The following is a 16,914-nucleotide window of genomic DNA, read 5'->3' on the forward strand; positions in this document are numbered from 1 at the left end:
TTCACAATATATATAAATGGCCTAGTAGATAGTGTCGGAAGTTGCATGCGGCTTTTCGCGGATGATGCTGTAGTATACAGAGAAGTTGCAGCATTAGAAAATTGTAGCGAAATGCAGGAAGATCTGCAGCGGATAGGCACTTGGTGCAGGGAGTGGCAACTGTCCCTTAACATAGACAAATGTAATGTATTGCGAATACATAGAAAGAAGGATCCTTTATTGTATGATTATATGATAGCGGAACAAACACTGGTAGCACTTACTTCTGTAAAATATCTGGGAGTATGCGTGCGGAACGATTTGAAGTGGAATGATCATATAAAATTAATTGTTGGTAAGGCGGGTACCAAGTTGAGATTCATTGGGAGAGTGCTTAGAAAATGTAGTCCATCAACAAAGGAGGTGGCTTACAAAACACTCGTTCGACCTATACTTGAGTATTACTCGTCAGTGTGGGATCCGTACCAGGTCGGGTTGACAGAGGAGATAGAGAAGATCCAAAGAAGAGCGGCGCGTTTCGTCACAGGGTTATTTGGTAACCGTGATAGCGTTACGGAGATGTTTAATAAACTCAAGTGGCAGACTCTGCAAGAGAGGCGCTCTGCATCGCGGTGTAGCTTGCTCGCCAGGTTTCGAGAGGGTGCGTTTCTGGATGAGGTATCGAATATATTGCTTCCCCCTACTTATACCTCCCGAGGCGATCACGAATGTAAAATTAGAGAGATTAGAGCGCGCACGGAGGCTTCCAGACAGTCGTTCTTCCCGCGAACCATACGCGACTGGAACAGGAAAGGGAGGTAATGACAAATGGTTCAAATGGCTCTGAGCACTATGGGACTCAACTGCTGTGGTCATTAGTCCCCTAGAACTTAGAACTACTTAAACCTAACTAACCTAAGGACATCACACACATCCATGCCCGAGGCAGGATTCGAACCTGCGACCGTAGCAGTCGCACGGTTCCGGACTGCGCGCCTAGAACCGCGAGACCACCGCGGCCGGCGGAGGTAATGACAGTGGCACGTAAAGTGCCCTCCGCCAAACACCGTTGGGTGGCTTGCGGAGTATAAATGTAGATGTAGATGTAGATGTATTAAATAAAGGGTGTAAGAAAAAAATCATCCGATTTTTTAAAAAATCATCATTATTATGCTATTAGATATATGTGAGCGAACAATGTACTGTTGGAAAGAGCAAACTCTCGAGTTCTAGATGGTTCCCGCTAGGTAGCAGCAGTGTGGGCCAACTTCAGTCCTAGTAAAGATGGTGTCGGGACAACAGAAAGCGTTTTGTGTTCTCCGTTTTGCGCAATGCTCGTCAGTCGTAACTGTTCAACGCGACTATCGCATTAGGTACGGGTGGATCCTCCTACAGCACAGATAATTAGACGATGGCATGAGTAATTCCGAGAAACAGGTTGTTTGTGTAAAGGCAAATCGCCGGGCCGTCACCGAGTGTCTTACACAGACGTCGAACGCAGCCGCCATAGTTTCACAAGGTGTACGTAGAAATCCGTTCGCCATACAGCTCGACAGCTCAGTATGCCCTCGATGTCCGTCTGCCGTGTAATGCAACGACATTTACACGTGAAACCATACAAAATTTAGCTACTGCAAGCTCTTCGTGAAGGTGACAAACAGCAACGTATGGAGTTCTGTAATTTCTTTCTTGGCAAGATGGAGACTGACAGTTTTCTTCCACGCTTAGTGTTTTGTGGCGAGGCAACATTCCATTTAAATGGAAAGGTGAACCGACATAACGTGATAATATATGATACGGAACAACCACATGACGCTGTACAAATTCAGAGGGACTCTCCAAAATTTAATGTGTTTTGTGCAATTTCATGGGAAAAGGTCTATGGTCCATTTTTCTTTGCTGAGAACACTGTTACAGGAAGCACATGTCTCGACACGTTTGAGAACTTTTCTTTTCCACAGTTGGAGACTAATTCGAACGGCTTCATTTACCAACAGGATGGGGCGCCACTACACTGGCATCTGAAAGTGCGAGAATTTTTAAATCATAGATGACTGAATGACGGATCAAATGATTCAGCCTTACATTACTGACCTCCAAGGTCACTGGACCTGACTGTGTGTGATTATTTCTTGTGGGGGTTTATTAAAGACTCTGTTTATGTGCGTCCATTACCGACAATGAATGAACTGAGACATCGCATAATAGCAGCTATGGTAGCTGTGACTCAAGACATTCTCGTTGCTCTGTGGGAAAAAATTGAATACCGCATTGGCATAGGCCGTGCATGTCAATAGGGGCATAATCAACACCTATGAAAAGGTATGGCAAAAAACTTCATGAGTTTCCTGTTCATCAAAGAACAAAATCAATTGTATATGTTTATTAGTTTAATACGCCCTTTATCTCTACCAATTCAGTACGAACCACAAAGCCAATGCATAGCGGCTACAGTGTGTGAGGAAGACAGACATTGCTCCTTCCACATCATACGTCTCTCCAAGACAATCTTTCTTCCAGACTGAGATTTTTTTTTCTCTTTCCTCTTAATTCTCCTCAGGACTCAATAAGTAGTAAACAGATTGTAACTTCATACCAGGGTCCTTTTTATCCAGTAATGGACTAATAAGCCGAATATTAGTGAAATATGTATTTTTTCTTTACTGTTATTTCGTCTCCTCACCCCAAACACCTGCCAGCAATAAAATTACATTCACTGTTCAATGTGATTATTTGAAAACATGTAGGAGCGGCTTTAAAATATCGAAATGACGAAGAATACGCGTCTTTCAAAAAGTAAAATACAAGTTACATGCTTGAATGAAAATCCAGATACATTTGTTGAAGTAACCATTCTTTCATTTGTTGATGACGGTGGTGGTGTGTGGTTTAGTGACTATCAGATGGTCTTCATGATGCTCTCTATACTCGCTTGTTCTGTATCCCAGAAATCCCAGACTATCCCCTGAGAAGATCGACGCCTCCATCGGAATGGCATCCTCCTGGGCCCTGACGTAACAGTGGTACAATGTACACTGTCAGTGGTGGCAGTCCACGGCCGTTTATTACGGCATGGGCTATGTGCGAGTTGTTCACTTCTCTGAATGTGCGGAAATATGCTAGACGGCAATGGTGTATGGAACAATGTCACTGGATGATAGGAACGGCATCAAATAGTGTTTCCAGAAGAATCTAGATTATGTTTGTTTGAAAATGATGGCCGAATTGCGGTTCACTGCAGGCAGAGGGAGCGGCACAGTGACTGCATTCGCATAAGATACAGTGCACCAGCTCGAGGCCTTATTGTGTGTGGTGGTATTGGGTACAACCACAAGTCACAGTTGGTGCGGGTCCAGGGCACTGTGACCAGTGTGACGTAAGTGAATGACATCCTGTGACCCATAGCCATACCCTTTCTGCACAACACCCCAGGTGCCATTTTTCGACAAGACAATGCACAACCACTTGTTGGTGCACGAACAGGTGTCTTCTTAGTGTTACAGGATGCCAGACTCTTCCCTGGCCCGACAGATCACCAGATGTGTCACCAATCGAAAATACGTGGGATATGGTGAAACAACGTTTGCAGCACTGTGACGTAATGCCAGCAATCGCAGGTGATCTTTGGAACCAGGTGAATGCAGCATTTATGGCTATACGACAGGACGCCATTCGCACCTTATACGCATCGACGCCATCGCACATGGAACAGGTTATCAGGACCTATGCCAGACTTTGTGCCTACAAGGCAAGGCAATGGGACACATGCTGAACGCAGGTGACTGAAATGCTAGTCATTTCTGCAGAACATCCTAATGTACATGTCCTGTGAAAATGAACGTCCTATCTCTAGTCATTCAAGGTGTTCTATTTTTTCTGAATGCGAGTATATTCTTCTTCTTCTGTAGTGGTCAATCCAAGGATTGGTTTGCAACAGCTACAATGGCAGCTTGTCTCCATTCTGTACGTCCTTCAGCTTTTCTCTTCATTTCTTTATAGGTGTTACATCCCACATCTTTCACGATTTGATCCATGTACCTCAGTCGTGGTCTTTCTCTTGGTCTTTTTCCCTCGACATATCCCTCTATGATTGTGTTCAGGAGTCCTTTATGTCTTAATAGATGGCCTGTAAATTGCACTCTTCTTTTAACAATGAAACTCCAGAAGCTTCTCTTCTCACCTGCTCTTTCCAGAACCACTTCGTTTGTGACCTTGTCGATCCATTTTATTTTGAGCATGCGTCTATAGCACCACATTTCAAAAGAATTTAGCTTCTGGTCTTCCTCTGTCCCGAGAGTCCGTTTCACACCCATAGCATGCCACACTCCACACATATGATTCCAAAAATCTTTTCCTGATTTCAAGGCTGATGCTCTTAGATATTAATATGTTTTTCTTCTTGTTAAACGCAGCCTTTGCTTGAGCTATTCTACTTCTCACTTCTGCCTTGCTCCTTCCATCCCTGGTAATATTACTGCCCAGATAAGTAAATTTATCAACTTGTTCAAGCAGTTCATTGCCTACATGAACTTGGACTTTCACTTGATCTTCTTTGTCGCATGCCATTACTTTTGTTTTTGCTTTATTAATTCTCATATTATATTCTTCACCCATAACTTTATCCATTCTATTCAGTAGGACTACAAGATCTTCTTCGCTTTCATCCAGGACAGCTATATCATCGGCACATCTTATCATGTCTATTCGTTGGCCATGAATTACTACACCTGTCTCTGAATTTTCCCTTACTTGTTTCAGCGCCTCTTCAATGTATACGTTAAAGATAACAGGGGATAGTGCGCAACCTTGTCGGACACCTTTCCGTATCTGCACCTCTTCTTGTTTTGTCCGTCCACGGATAACTGCTGTCTCGTTTTTTGTACAGGTTCCATATCATTTTTCTATCTTTATGGTCTATTCCTACTTTTTTGAGTACCTCAAACATCTTATCCCATTTAACATTATCAAAGGCTTTCTGAAATGTTACATACATTTTCATGCAGAGTGATATTTACAGAATATACTTATGTGTGAATATGGGATTGTATGTATATATGGTATCATGACAGAACACCAGGTTACTGAAGATGAAGAGAGCCTTACACAAAACACAGGGTATCTACAACAAAAAATGTTTGTCCACCTCCATCAAAATTCGTTACTACAATACTGTAATTAAACCTGAGGTGCTATACGCTTGCGAGACACTGACGCTCCGCACAAACTGTGACGTAGAGAAGACCCTCACACACGAAAGAAAAAGTATCAGGAAAATTATTGGACCAAAACTCACAGATGAAGAATACAGACTTCACTTCAGAGGCACCACTGAAAAGTTGTCCAAACTCGCAGCGGATATCAGAAAAAGGCGACATCAACAGACTGCCACAGAGTATACTCACCAACAGGATACTCAGACAACATACGGAGGCTCAAAGCCACTACACTTCGGAAGGCACAAGATAAAATTGATCTTGAAAAAGCACAGGTAGATTCAGCGGACATGACAGACAAAAGCGTCTGTAGACGCAAAATACACAAGTGGGAAGTAATGTCAGAGAAGAGAGCACCAAAAGCCCAGAGACGAAAGTGGACCGAAGAAGGGAAAACGGCCTTTAGCAAACGAATGAAAGAGTACAGGAAGAACAAGTAGTCATAAATGCTTCAGGTGATCTGATAAAGGCCTGTAACGTGTGTAATATATGTATGACATGACTGTAGAGGGTTATAACAGATGATGGTAGCTTTAGGAGATGGATGTGAGGTAGTAAGAGTAGAGGACCGAAGTGTCGGTGGGGCTATAGTATGAAGTAATGGATAGACTGCTGGACCAATGTTGTGGAGTAGGATAGGGAGGGAAGAGTTAAGAGTTAATAGGGTGGATGAATATTGAGTGTGTTTCCATTGTATGAAGCGAAAGTTTCATTACGACTGTGTGTGTGTGTGTGTGTGTGTGTGTGTAGCGAAATAAATCGCTATCTGTTTACATTTCACTCTTCGATATGAAATTTTCCTGTGGTAAAGTGAGTGAGAACTGGTCAACATTCCCTCGCGTGCGCCACCTCTGAGCGGGTCGCTGTTTCCCCCGTGCCAGCAGCCAGCGGCAGCGCCAGCCCCGGCAGCTCGCTCTGCCTCGCCCGACCACGCAGTGGCAGCAGCCGCAGCCGCAGCCGCGCCCTCACCGCAGCCTCGCTTCCCTTTCCGCAGGCTCGCCAGTCGGCATGGCGCGGGCAGCTGCCGCCAGCATCACCACCATCGTCCACCGCACGCGCACGACAATAACCCGGCTGGGACCGCACTAACCGCCCCAGCCGCTCCGCTCTGTGATACGCCAGCAATAATATACCACAGCCGTCGACAGCAATAACGAGCTACTCCTGTCCGAGCCGCCAGATACCGGTGTATTTTTTATTGGAATTGTTGTAAGGAAGCGACTTTAGCAATAAAGCGGAGCAGATCCGCAGAGAGTGACTATTTTTTTGGGAAGTCGCGGACCGGCCGCCGCCGACTGAGCGAACAGCCGAGGAGGAGCCGGGGAGTTCTCGCAGCCGCCACCATCAGCGCCACCAGCAGCAAGATGGCGTTCGCAGCGGCCCGCATGATACTCAAGGACAAGCGGCGGAAGACGTCCAAGGAAGACTTCGCGCCGCGAAACAGGAGCAAGGTATCCGGCGCCGTTGAGCCATCCTCCCCGCTTGCTGCTTAAAACCCGATCCGAACAATTTCTTCCGTCATAACGTTGACGTAGTGGATTCAGCGTTCAGTTCTGGGGGGACATCACAGTTTGTCACTATATTCCCTGCCCCACCAATTTTAAAGAGCCACAGTGAAATACGATTTTAATAATGACAATAATAATAAATTCTTTAGTTACAATAAAACCTATCAAATGCATTAATATAATAATAATAATTTTTTACCTCGGTGCTCTGTTACAAAAACTGACGTACATCACAGATCTTAATGTAATATTATAGAAAGGTGAGCCAACTAAGCTAGAGGGTTCGTACACCACTCCTTTTTAACGACGACCTCTACAAAACTCTCTTCCTATCCACATTACTTAGAGGAATGTTGTGTCGATTCCCTAAGGTCTCGACACAATGAGTGGCTAGGTGCACGCGAAACTAACGCAGACGGGCGTAAATTCTGAAACAGGAGACTGGATGAAAAACTATAAAGAAAAGAAGAGAGATTGTCATCTACTTAACTTTTAATGATGTTCTTCTTGTTGAAATACATCTCTTGCATAGTAGTAAGCAATTAGCAATGATACACATGGCGCCTTGCTAGGTAGTAGCGATGGACTAGCTGAAGGCTATTTAATCTGTCTCTCGGCAATTGAGAGGAATACTTGGTAGGTCTAGTCGCAAGCTATGTCGTCCGTACAACTGGGGCGAGGTGAAGTCCGTGTCTTGTGACCTGCCCTGTGGTGGCGCTACGTTTGCGAATACACAGTGGCGACACGCGGGTCCGACATGTACTACAGGACCGCGGCCGATTTAAGTTACCACCTAGCAAGTGTGGTGTCTAGCGGTGACACCACAAGGAACAATCCCGTCCATTTCATAAAATTCTTGTTTTTGCATTTGAATTGGATTAGAGATCAACTTTCTCTCATTTATCATCAAATAGTGAAAATGTAGTAACAATCATCAGTCAAATATTTCACTGTTCAAGGACTAGCATCGACAGTATTATTATTTTATGTGTTATTGATTTAAGTAAACGATCTGAGAGGATGAGAAAGAGAACTCGTTCCATCCGTAATAACTAGACTTATATTATTATAAAAAATTGGAGATTCTCGATTTTACTTTTGATTTCAGAAAATTATAGGAGCATCAAGATGAATTAATTATTTAATGTCAGTAACATTACAAAAATTGCACCAACAGTAGTTTTATCGTACTCCATTCAGTTTAAAATATATACTTTTATTAGTACTATTTAAAGGATGATTATTCGACCATTAGGAGGTTAAACAACATTACAACAACTTTTAACATATTTATGAATTATTTAGAGTGAATAATTAGATCAGTAATTGTTACAGAATATGGTTGAGAACTGTTTTTCATTACTTATTCCTTAATAACACTAATTACAGTTTTATTAATGAAACAAATTTTTTTAGAAGTCAAATTTACTCAGAAAACAAAAATAATGAAAAACAAATTTATAATATTCTCATCACTATTGTCATTGGGTGAATTACTATCTTTTCTTGAATTTTCACCAAAATGACATAAGCAGAAACTTCATATATGTTTCTTTCCTAGCATAAGCAACTGTGTTCGGTTATTTTTAAGCTTCACCTCCTATTTAGCTCGTCACTTATTCTATCCATTCTATTTTTTGATATACGTTGATCCACGGTTGGGAATATAAGGGCTATTTAGCCACGACCCATGTATAAACTTTCACGTATTCGTATGCGCATGCGCATTCAAGTAACTTCCCTTGTCTTGCGCATGTGCATAGGTCGCGGGCCGGACGTGTAAGTGAGCGACCATTTGTAGCTGCAGTTTATGGCGGGTCATGGCCCATCGAACATAGGCCGGTGTGAGGTGGAGGTTACACCATTACGTTAAGTAACGGTTTAGACTTTGTACATATGTACTGTTTGTGTTTTCCTTTTTTTCGTTTATAAATGTATAACTATGGTGATCTTTTAATCCTTGACAAAAGATCTTCTTAGGCACTTGTGGGTTTTATTGTTCTGAAGAAGGTATAGTTATCTACGCCGAAACCTTCGTTAACACTAGGTGCTTTTTTCGCAATCGAGGCGGGTTTATAGTTTTTTAATACACTCCTGGAAATGGAAAAAAGAACACATTGACACTGGTGTGTCAGACCCACCATACTTGCTCCGGACACTGCGAGAGGGCTGTACAAGCAATGATCACACGCACGGCACAGCGGACACACCAGGAACCACGGTGTTGGCCGTCGAATGGCGCTAGCTGCGCAGCATTTGTGCACCGCCGCCGTCAGTGTCAGCTAGTTTGCCGTGGCATACGGAGCTCCATCGCAGTCTTTAACACTGGTAGCATGCCGCGACAGCGTGGACGTGAACCGTATGTGCAGCTGACGGACTTTGAGCGAGGGCGTATAGTGGGCATGTGGGAGGCCGGGTGGACGTACCGCCGAATTGCTCAACACGTGGGGCGTGAGGTCTCCACAGTACATCGATGTTGTCGCCAGTGGTCGGCGGAAGGTGCACGTGCCCGTCGACCTGGGACCGGACCGCAGCGACGCACGGATGCACGCCAAGACCGTAGGATCCTACGGAGTGCCGTAGGGGACCGCACCGCCACTTCCCAGCAAATTAGGGACACTGTTGCTCCTGGGGTATCGGCGAGGACCATTCGCAACCGTCTCCATGAAGTTGGGCTACGGTCCCGCACACCGTTAGGCCGTCTTCCGCTCACGCCCCAACATCGTGCAGCCCGCCTCCAGTGGTGTCGCGACAGGCGTGAATGGAGGGACGAATGGAGACGTGTCGTCTTCAGCGATGAGAGTCGCTTCTGCCTTGGTGCCAATGATGGTCGTATGCGTGTTTGGCGCCGTGCAGGTGAGCGCCACAATCAGGACTGCATACGACCGAGGCACACAGGGCCAACACCCGGCATCATGGTTTGGGGAGCGATCTCCTACACTACATCTACATCTACATCTATACTCCGCGAGCCACCTTACGGTGTGTGGCGGAGGGTACTTATTGTACCACTATCTGATCCCCCCTTCCCTGTTCCATTCACGAATTGTGCGTGGGAAGAACGACTGCTTGTAAGTCTCCGTATTTGCTCTAATTTCTCGGATCTTTTCGTTGTGATCATTACGCGAGATATATGTGGGCGGTAGTAATATGTTGCCCATCTCTTCCCGGAATGTGCTCTCTCGTAATTTCGATAATAAACCTCTCCGTATTGCGTAACGCCTTTCTTGAAGTGTCCGCCACTGGAGCTTGTTCAGCATCTCCGTAACGCTCTCGCGCTGACTAAATGTCCCCATGACGAATCGCGCTGCTTTTCGCTGGATCATGTCTATCTCTTCTATTAATCCAACCTGGTAAGGGTCCCATACTGATGAGCAATACTCAAGAATCGGACGAACAAGCGTTTTGTAAGCTACTTCTTTCGTCGATGAGTCACATTTTCTTAGAATTCTTCCTATGAATCTCAACCTGGCGCCTGCTTTTCCCACTATTTGTTTTATGTGATCATTCCACTTCAGATCGCTCCGGATAGTAACTCCTAAGTATTTTACGGTCGTTACCGCTTCCAATGATTTACCACCTATGGCATAATCGTACTGGAATGGATTTCTGCCCCTATGTATGCGCATTATATTACATTTATCTACGTTTAGGGAAAGCTGCCAGCTGTCGCACCATTCATTAATCCTCTGCAGGTCTTCCTGGAGTACGTACGAGTCTTCTGATGTTGCTACTTTCTTGTAGACAACCGTGTCATCTGCAAATAGCCTCACGGAGCTACCGATGTTGTCAACTAAGTCATTTATGTATATTGTAAACAATAAAGGTCCTATCACGCTTCCTTGCGGTACTCCCGAAATTACCTCTACATCTGCAGATTTTGAACCGTTAAGAATGACATGTTGTGTTCTTTCTTCTAGGAAATCCTGAATCCAATCACAAACCTGGTCCGATATTCCGTAAGCACGTATTTTTTTCACTAAACGTAAGTGCGGAACCGTATCAAATGCCTTCCTGAAGTCCAGGAATACGGCATCAATCTGCTCGCCAGTGTCTACGGCACTGTGAATTTCTTGGGCAAATAGGGCGAGCTGGGTTTCACATGATCTCTGTTTGCGGAATCCATGTTGGTTATGATGAAGGAGATTTGTATTATCTAAGAACGTCATAATACGAGAACACAAAACATGTTCCATTATTCTACAACAGATTGACGTAAGTGAAATAGGCCTATAATTATTCGCATCTGATTTATGACCCTTCTTGAAAATGGGAACGACCTGTGCTTTCTTCCAGTCGCTAGGTACTTTACGTTCTTCCAGAGATCTACGATAAATTGCTGATAGAAAGGGGGCAAGTTCTTTAGCATAATCACTGTAGAATCTTAAGGGTATCTCGTCTGGTCCGGATGCTTTTCCGCTACTAAGTGATAGCAGTTGTTTTTCAATTCCGATATCGTTTATTTCAATATTTTCCATTTTGGCGTCCGTGCGACGGCTGAAGTCAGGGACCGTGTTACGATTTTCCGCAGTGAAACAGTTTCGGAACACTGAATTCAGTATTTCTGCCTTTCTTCGGTCGTCCTCTGTTTCGGTGCCATCGTGGTCAACGAGTGACTGAATAGGGGATTTAGATCCGCTTACCGATTTTACATATGACCAAAACTTTTTAGGGTTCTTGTTTAGATTGTTTGCCAATGTTTTATGTTCGAATTCGTTGAATGCTTCTCTCATTGCTCTCTTTACGCTCTTTTTCGCTTCGTTCAGCTTTTCCTTATCAGCTATGATTCGACTACTCTTAAACCTATGGTGAAGCTTTCTTTGTTTCCGTAGTACCTTTCGTACATGATTGTTATACCACGGTGGATCTTTCCCCTCGCTTTGGACCTTAGTCGGTACGAACTTATCTAAGGCGTACTGGACGATGTTTCTGAATTTTTTCCATTTTTGTTCCACATCCTCTTCCTCAGAAATGAACGTTTGATGGTGGTCACTCAGATATTCTGCGATTTGTGCCCTATCACTCTTGTTAAGCAAATAGATTTTCCTTCCTTTCTTGGCATTTCTTATTACACTTGTAGTCATTGATGCAACCACTGACTTATGATCACTGATACCCTCTTCTACATTCACGGAGTCGAAAAGTTCCGGTCTATTTGTTGCTATGAGGTCTAAAACGTTAGCTTCACGAGTTGGTTCTCTAACTATCTGCTCGAAGTAATTCTCGGACAAGGCAGTCAGGATAATGTCACAAGAGTCTCTGTCCCTGGCTCCAGTTCTGATTGTGTGACTATCCCATTCTATACCTGGTAGATTGAAGTCTCCCCCTATTACAATAGTATGATCACGAAACTTCTTCACGACGTTCTGCAGGTTCTCTCTGAGGCGCTCAACTACTACGGTTGCTGATGCAGGTGGCCTATAGAAGCATCCGACTATCATATCTGACCCACCTTTGATACTTAACTTAACCCAGATTATTTCACATTCGCATTCGCTAATAACTTCACTGGATATTATTGAATTCTTTACTGCTATAAATACTCCTCCACCATTGGCGTTTATCCTATCCTTGCGGTATATATTCCATTCTGTGTCTAGGATTTCGTTACTGTTCACTTCCGGTTTTAACCAACTTTCCGTTCCTAATACTATATGCGCACTATTTCCTTCAATAAGAGATACTAATTCAGGAACCTTGCCCTGGATACTCCTGCAGTTTACCAATATTACGTTAACTTTTCCTGTTTTTGGTCTCTGAGGACGGACGTTCTTTATCAACGATGATAATGTTCTCTCTGGTAAGCCGTCAGGTATTTTATCGTTTCGCCCAAGGGGGGGTCCCTCTAACCTAAAAAACCCCCGTGTGCACGCCACACGTACTCTGCTACCCTAGTAGCTGCTTCCGGTGTGTAGTGCACGCCTGACCTGTCTAGGGGGGCCCTACAGTTCTCCACCCAATAACGGAGGTCGATGAATTTGCAACCATTATAGTCGCAGAGTCGTCTGAGCCTCTGGTTTAGACCCTCCACACGGCTCCAAACCAGAGGACCGCGATCGACTCTGGGCACTATGCTGCAGATATTAAGCTCAGCTTGCACTCCGCGTGCGATGCTGGTTGTCTTCACCAAATCAGCCAGCCACCGGAAGGAACCAAGGATGGCCTCAGAACCCAAGCGGCAGGCGTCATTCGTTCCGACATGTGCTACTATCTGCAGCCGGTCACACCCAGTGCGTTCAATAGCTGCCGGAAGGGCCTCCTCCACATTACGGACGAGACCCCCCGGCAAGCACACCGAGTGCACACTGGCATTCTTCCCCGACCTACCCGCTATTTTCCTGAGGGGCTCCATAACCCGCCTAACGTTGGAGCTCCCTATAACTAATAGGCCCACCCTCTGTGACTGTCGGGACCTTGCCGGAGAATCGGCCACTGGCCCAACAGGCGAGGCATCCTGTGGTGGCTCGGAAACGATGTCATCACCACTAGGAAGCACCCCGTACCTGTTGGAAAGGGGTAAGGCAGCCGCCACGCGGCCAGATCCCACCTTCGCCTTTCGGCCAGGCACGCGCGAGCCCACCACTGTCCGCCATTCACCCTGGAGTGATGGCTGACCGGTAAGATGCTCACTGCCGGAAGACGCAGCGACATCAGGGGTTCCATGTGATTCCAAGGCCACCGAAGTAGGCATAGGTCTCACCACAGTTGCCCCAACGCCACTACGAGCCGACGCCTGCGCCTCGAGCTCGATGAGCCTAACAGACAAAGCCTCCACCTGTCCCCGAAGAGTGGCCAATTCTCCTTGCGTCCGCTCACAACAACCACAGTCCCTACACATGACTATGTTTACCCTACTCTACACGGTGACAAATTCCCAAGATAATCTTCTGATGAGCTACTCTGATAATCAAGAAACACTCACTGAAATACGAGACGCGAAAACTACGCTAGGTTTTCCCAGAAAAACTATTTAAAAGCTAAGCGCAGCAAACAAGTACAAAAACACTGTTATTGAAATAAAAGGTTCTACCTAGTAAGCACTCGAACACGCAAGAAATTACAAAAATAAACTAGTAATTACACAGATAACTGAAAATAAGTCGCTGCTGTTTGTAAAATATGTAAGAAGCAAACGGTGTACTCGCCTTAGTAGTAGCAGGAGCTAGCGATGCGCTCTCGCTGACGGTCTAACTGACACTGACTGAGCTGCTCTAACCAAACATACAAGCCTGCACGATACGAGAGTCGATACAACGGTCGATAGCAATGGCGGTACTGTACACTACACTGTCACTGAAATAAAAGGTTGTACCTAGTAAGCACTCGAACACGCAAGAAATTACAAAAATAAACTAGTAATTACACAGATAACTGAAAATAAGTCGCTGCTGTTTGTAAAATATGTAAGAAGCAAACGGTGTACTCGCCTTAGTAGTAGCAGGAGCTAGCGATGCGCTCTCGCTGACGGTCTAACTGACACTGGCCGTACACCACTGGTGATCGTCGAGGGGACACTGAATAGTGCACGGTACATCCAAACCGTCATCGAACCCATCGTTCTACCATGCCTAGACCGGCAAGGGAACTTGCTGTTCCAACAGGACAATGCACGTCCGCATGTATCCCGTGCCACCCAACGTGCTCTAGAAGGTGTAAGTCAACTACCCTGGCCAGCAATATCTCCGGATCTGTCCCCCATTGAGCATGTTTGGGACTGGATGAAGCGTCGTCTCACGCGGTCTGCACGTCCAGCACGAACGCTGGTCCAACTGAGGCGCCAGGTGGAAATGGCATGGCAAGCCGTTCCACAGGACTACATCCAGCATCTCTACGATCGTCTCCATGGGAGAATAGCAGCCTGCATTGCTGCGAAAGGTGGATATACACTGTACTAGTGCCGACATTGTGCATGCACTGATGCCTGTGTCTATGTGCCTGTGGTTCTGTCAGTGTGATCATGTGATGTATCTGACCCCAGGAATGTGTCAATAAAGTTTCCCCTTCCTGGGACAATGAATTCACGGTGTTCTTATTTCGATTTCCAGGAGTGTATATTAACCAACCATTGCTGACGCGCTGCGATGTTGAAGGTTCTTAAACCAGCATAATTGTTTTTCCAGCGTAAATCGCTTTCGCACTAGCGCATTAGAATATCTACCAAGTTTTGCTGCGACACAGTAGTTATAGCGCACGCTGGACGTGCGTTAGCTGCACTGTCCTTACCACAGCACGTTCCCGCAACGCCACAGGCGGCATTCAGTCTCCCTATGGGCAATGCTCAGCGATGCACGTTGCACGAATAGGATACCTCTGGAAATTGCTGGCAGGGGTGTCGATACGTGTGAGTGGCAGTGGTTTGGGGTTGGGGTTGGGGACGGCCCCTGGCGGGTCGCGGCCGCACTCTGGCAGATTGGGCGCGCCTGGAGGGCAGCGCATAAAGCGCGCCTCCTCGGGCACGCTGCCAGCGCCGCCGCCGCCGCCGTCGCTCCTCGCCCTCCTAATAAAGTAAGCCCTCTCGGCTTTCGCCACTCGCAAGTTATTGCGGCCTCAGGAGAGCCTAACGCTACCGCGGCGGCGGCGGCGAATGCATCGGCGGCCCCCACTGCGAGCTGCCGGCTGCCGCGCTGGCCGCGCCCCGCTGCCGTTATTAGCTCGCAGATTGCCTCATTACTAGCGGCTGCAGCTGCCACGTCACGGAGGCGGGGCCGTTACTCTCCCACTGCGTTTATTGCTTTTCTTCCCATTATTCGCAGATAGAAACTGAGGCATTTAATAGGCATCCAAGCATTAATTAGTTATCTGATTTAGACGAATGGTAATTCCTCCTCAAGCCCAGGCCATCGAAATATTATTTCTAGGAACTGAATACATATCTGACTTCAGTTCCTTCTTTTTCCCAACACGAACGGTTTTCTTTTTTTATTATTCTTATTTTAAGATTTTCATTGACAATAGGTGCATTTGGGCATTGAATGAATCAGTGGTAACAGGTGAAACCTTGTGCTGGACCGAGACTCGAACAAGCGTTTCCCGATTAATACGAGCGATCGCCGACCCAAGTTGCCATACACCCTACTGACGTAGCGCCACCCATCCGTGAACCTTTTTACTTTGCTCCTGATTCGGATAAGAGATCGGGCGTGGTGTGCACCCGCACTGAAAAAATAGTATCATTGATCTACACTCCTGGAAATTGAAATAAGAACACCGTGAATTCATTGTCCCAGGAAGGGGAAACTTTATTGACACATTCCTGGGGTCAGATACATCACATGATCACACTGACAGAACCACAGGCACATAGACACAGGCAACAGAGCATGCACAATGTCGGCACTAGTACAGTGTATATCCACCTTTCGCAGCAATGCAGGCTGCTATTCTCCCATGGAGACGATCGTAGAGATGCTGGATGTAGTCCTGTGGAACGGCTTGCCATGCCATTTCCACCTGGCGCCTCAGTTGGACCAGCGTTCGTGCTGGACGTGCAGACCGCGTGAGACGACGCTTCATCCAGTCCCAAACATGCTCAATGGGGGACAGATCCGGAGATCTTGCTGGCCAGGGTAGTTGACTTACACCTTCTAGAGCACGTTGGGTGGCACGGGATACATGCGGACGTGCATTGTCCTGTTGGAACAGCAAGTTCCCTTGCCGGTCTAGGAATGGTAGAACGATGGGTTCGATGACGGTTTGGATGTACCGTGCACTATTCAGTGTCCCCTCGACGATCACCAGTGGTGTACGGCCAGTGTAGGAGATCGCTCCCCACACCATGATGCCGGGTGTTGGCCCTGTGTGCCTCGGTCGTATGCAGTCCTGATTGTGGCGCTCACCTGCACGGCGCCAAACACGCATACGACCATCATTGGCACCAAGGCAGAAGCGACTCTCATCGCTGAAGACGACACGTCTCCATTCGTCCCTCCATTCACGCCTGTCGCGACACCACTGGAGGCGGGCTGCACGATGTTGGGGCGTGAGCGGAAGACGGCCTAACGGTGTGCGGGACCGTAGCCCAGCTTCATGGAGACGGTTGCGAATGGTCCTCGCCGATACCCCAGGAGCAACAGTGTCCCTAATTTGCTGGGAAGTGGCGGTGCGGTCCCCTACGGCACTGCGTAGGATCCTACGGTCTTGGCGTGCATCCGTGCGTCGCTGCGGTCCGGTCCCAGGTCGACGGGCACGTGCACCTTCCGCCGACCACTGGCGAC

At 46.5% G+C, this 16,914-nt stretch overlaps 1 protein-coding gene across 1 annotated transcript in view; it reads right to left on the bottom strand.

Annotated features, from left to right (window-relative positions):
- Nucleotides 1-15,290, bottom strand: part of LOC126251477 (serine/threonine-protein kinase AfsK-like) — a 37,736-nt gene extending 22,446 nt beyond the window's left edge. Inside the window, exons 1-2 of the mRNA XM_049951924.1 lie at nucleotides 15,268-15,290; nucleotides 15,040-15,197 (exon numbers count right to left, since the gene is read on the bottom strand). Of these exons, the coding sequence (XP_049807881.1) occupies nucleotides 15,040-15,197; nucleotides 15,268-15,290 (181 nt within the window). The remainder of the gene's footprint in view (nucleotides 1-15,039; nucleotides 15,198-15,267) is intronic.
- Nucleotides 15,291-16,914: the final 1,624 nt, after the last annotated feature.

Source organism: Schistocerca nitens, chromosome 4 (genome assembly GCF_023898315.1).
Source record: "Schistocerca nitens isolate TAMUIC-IGC-003100 chromosome 4, iqSchNite1.1, whole genome shotgun sequence".
Taxonomy (NCBI): Eukaryota; Metazoa; Arthropoda; class Insecta; order Orthoptera; family Acrididae; genus Schistocerca; species Schistocerca nitens.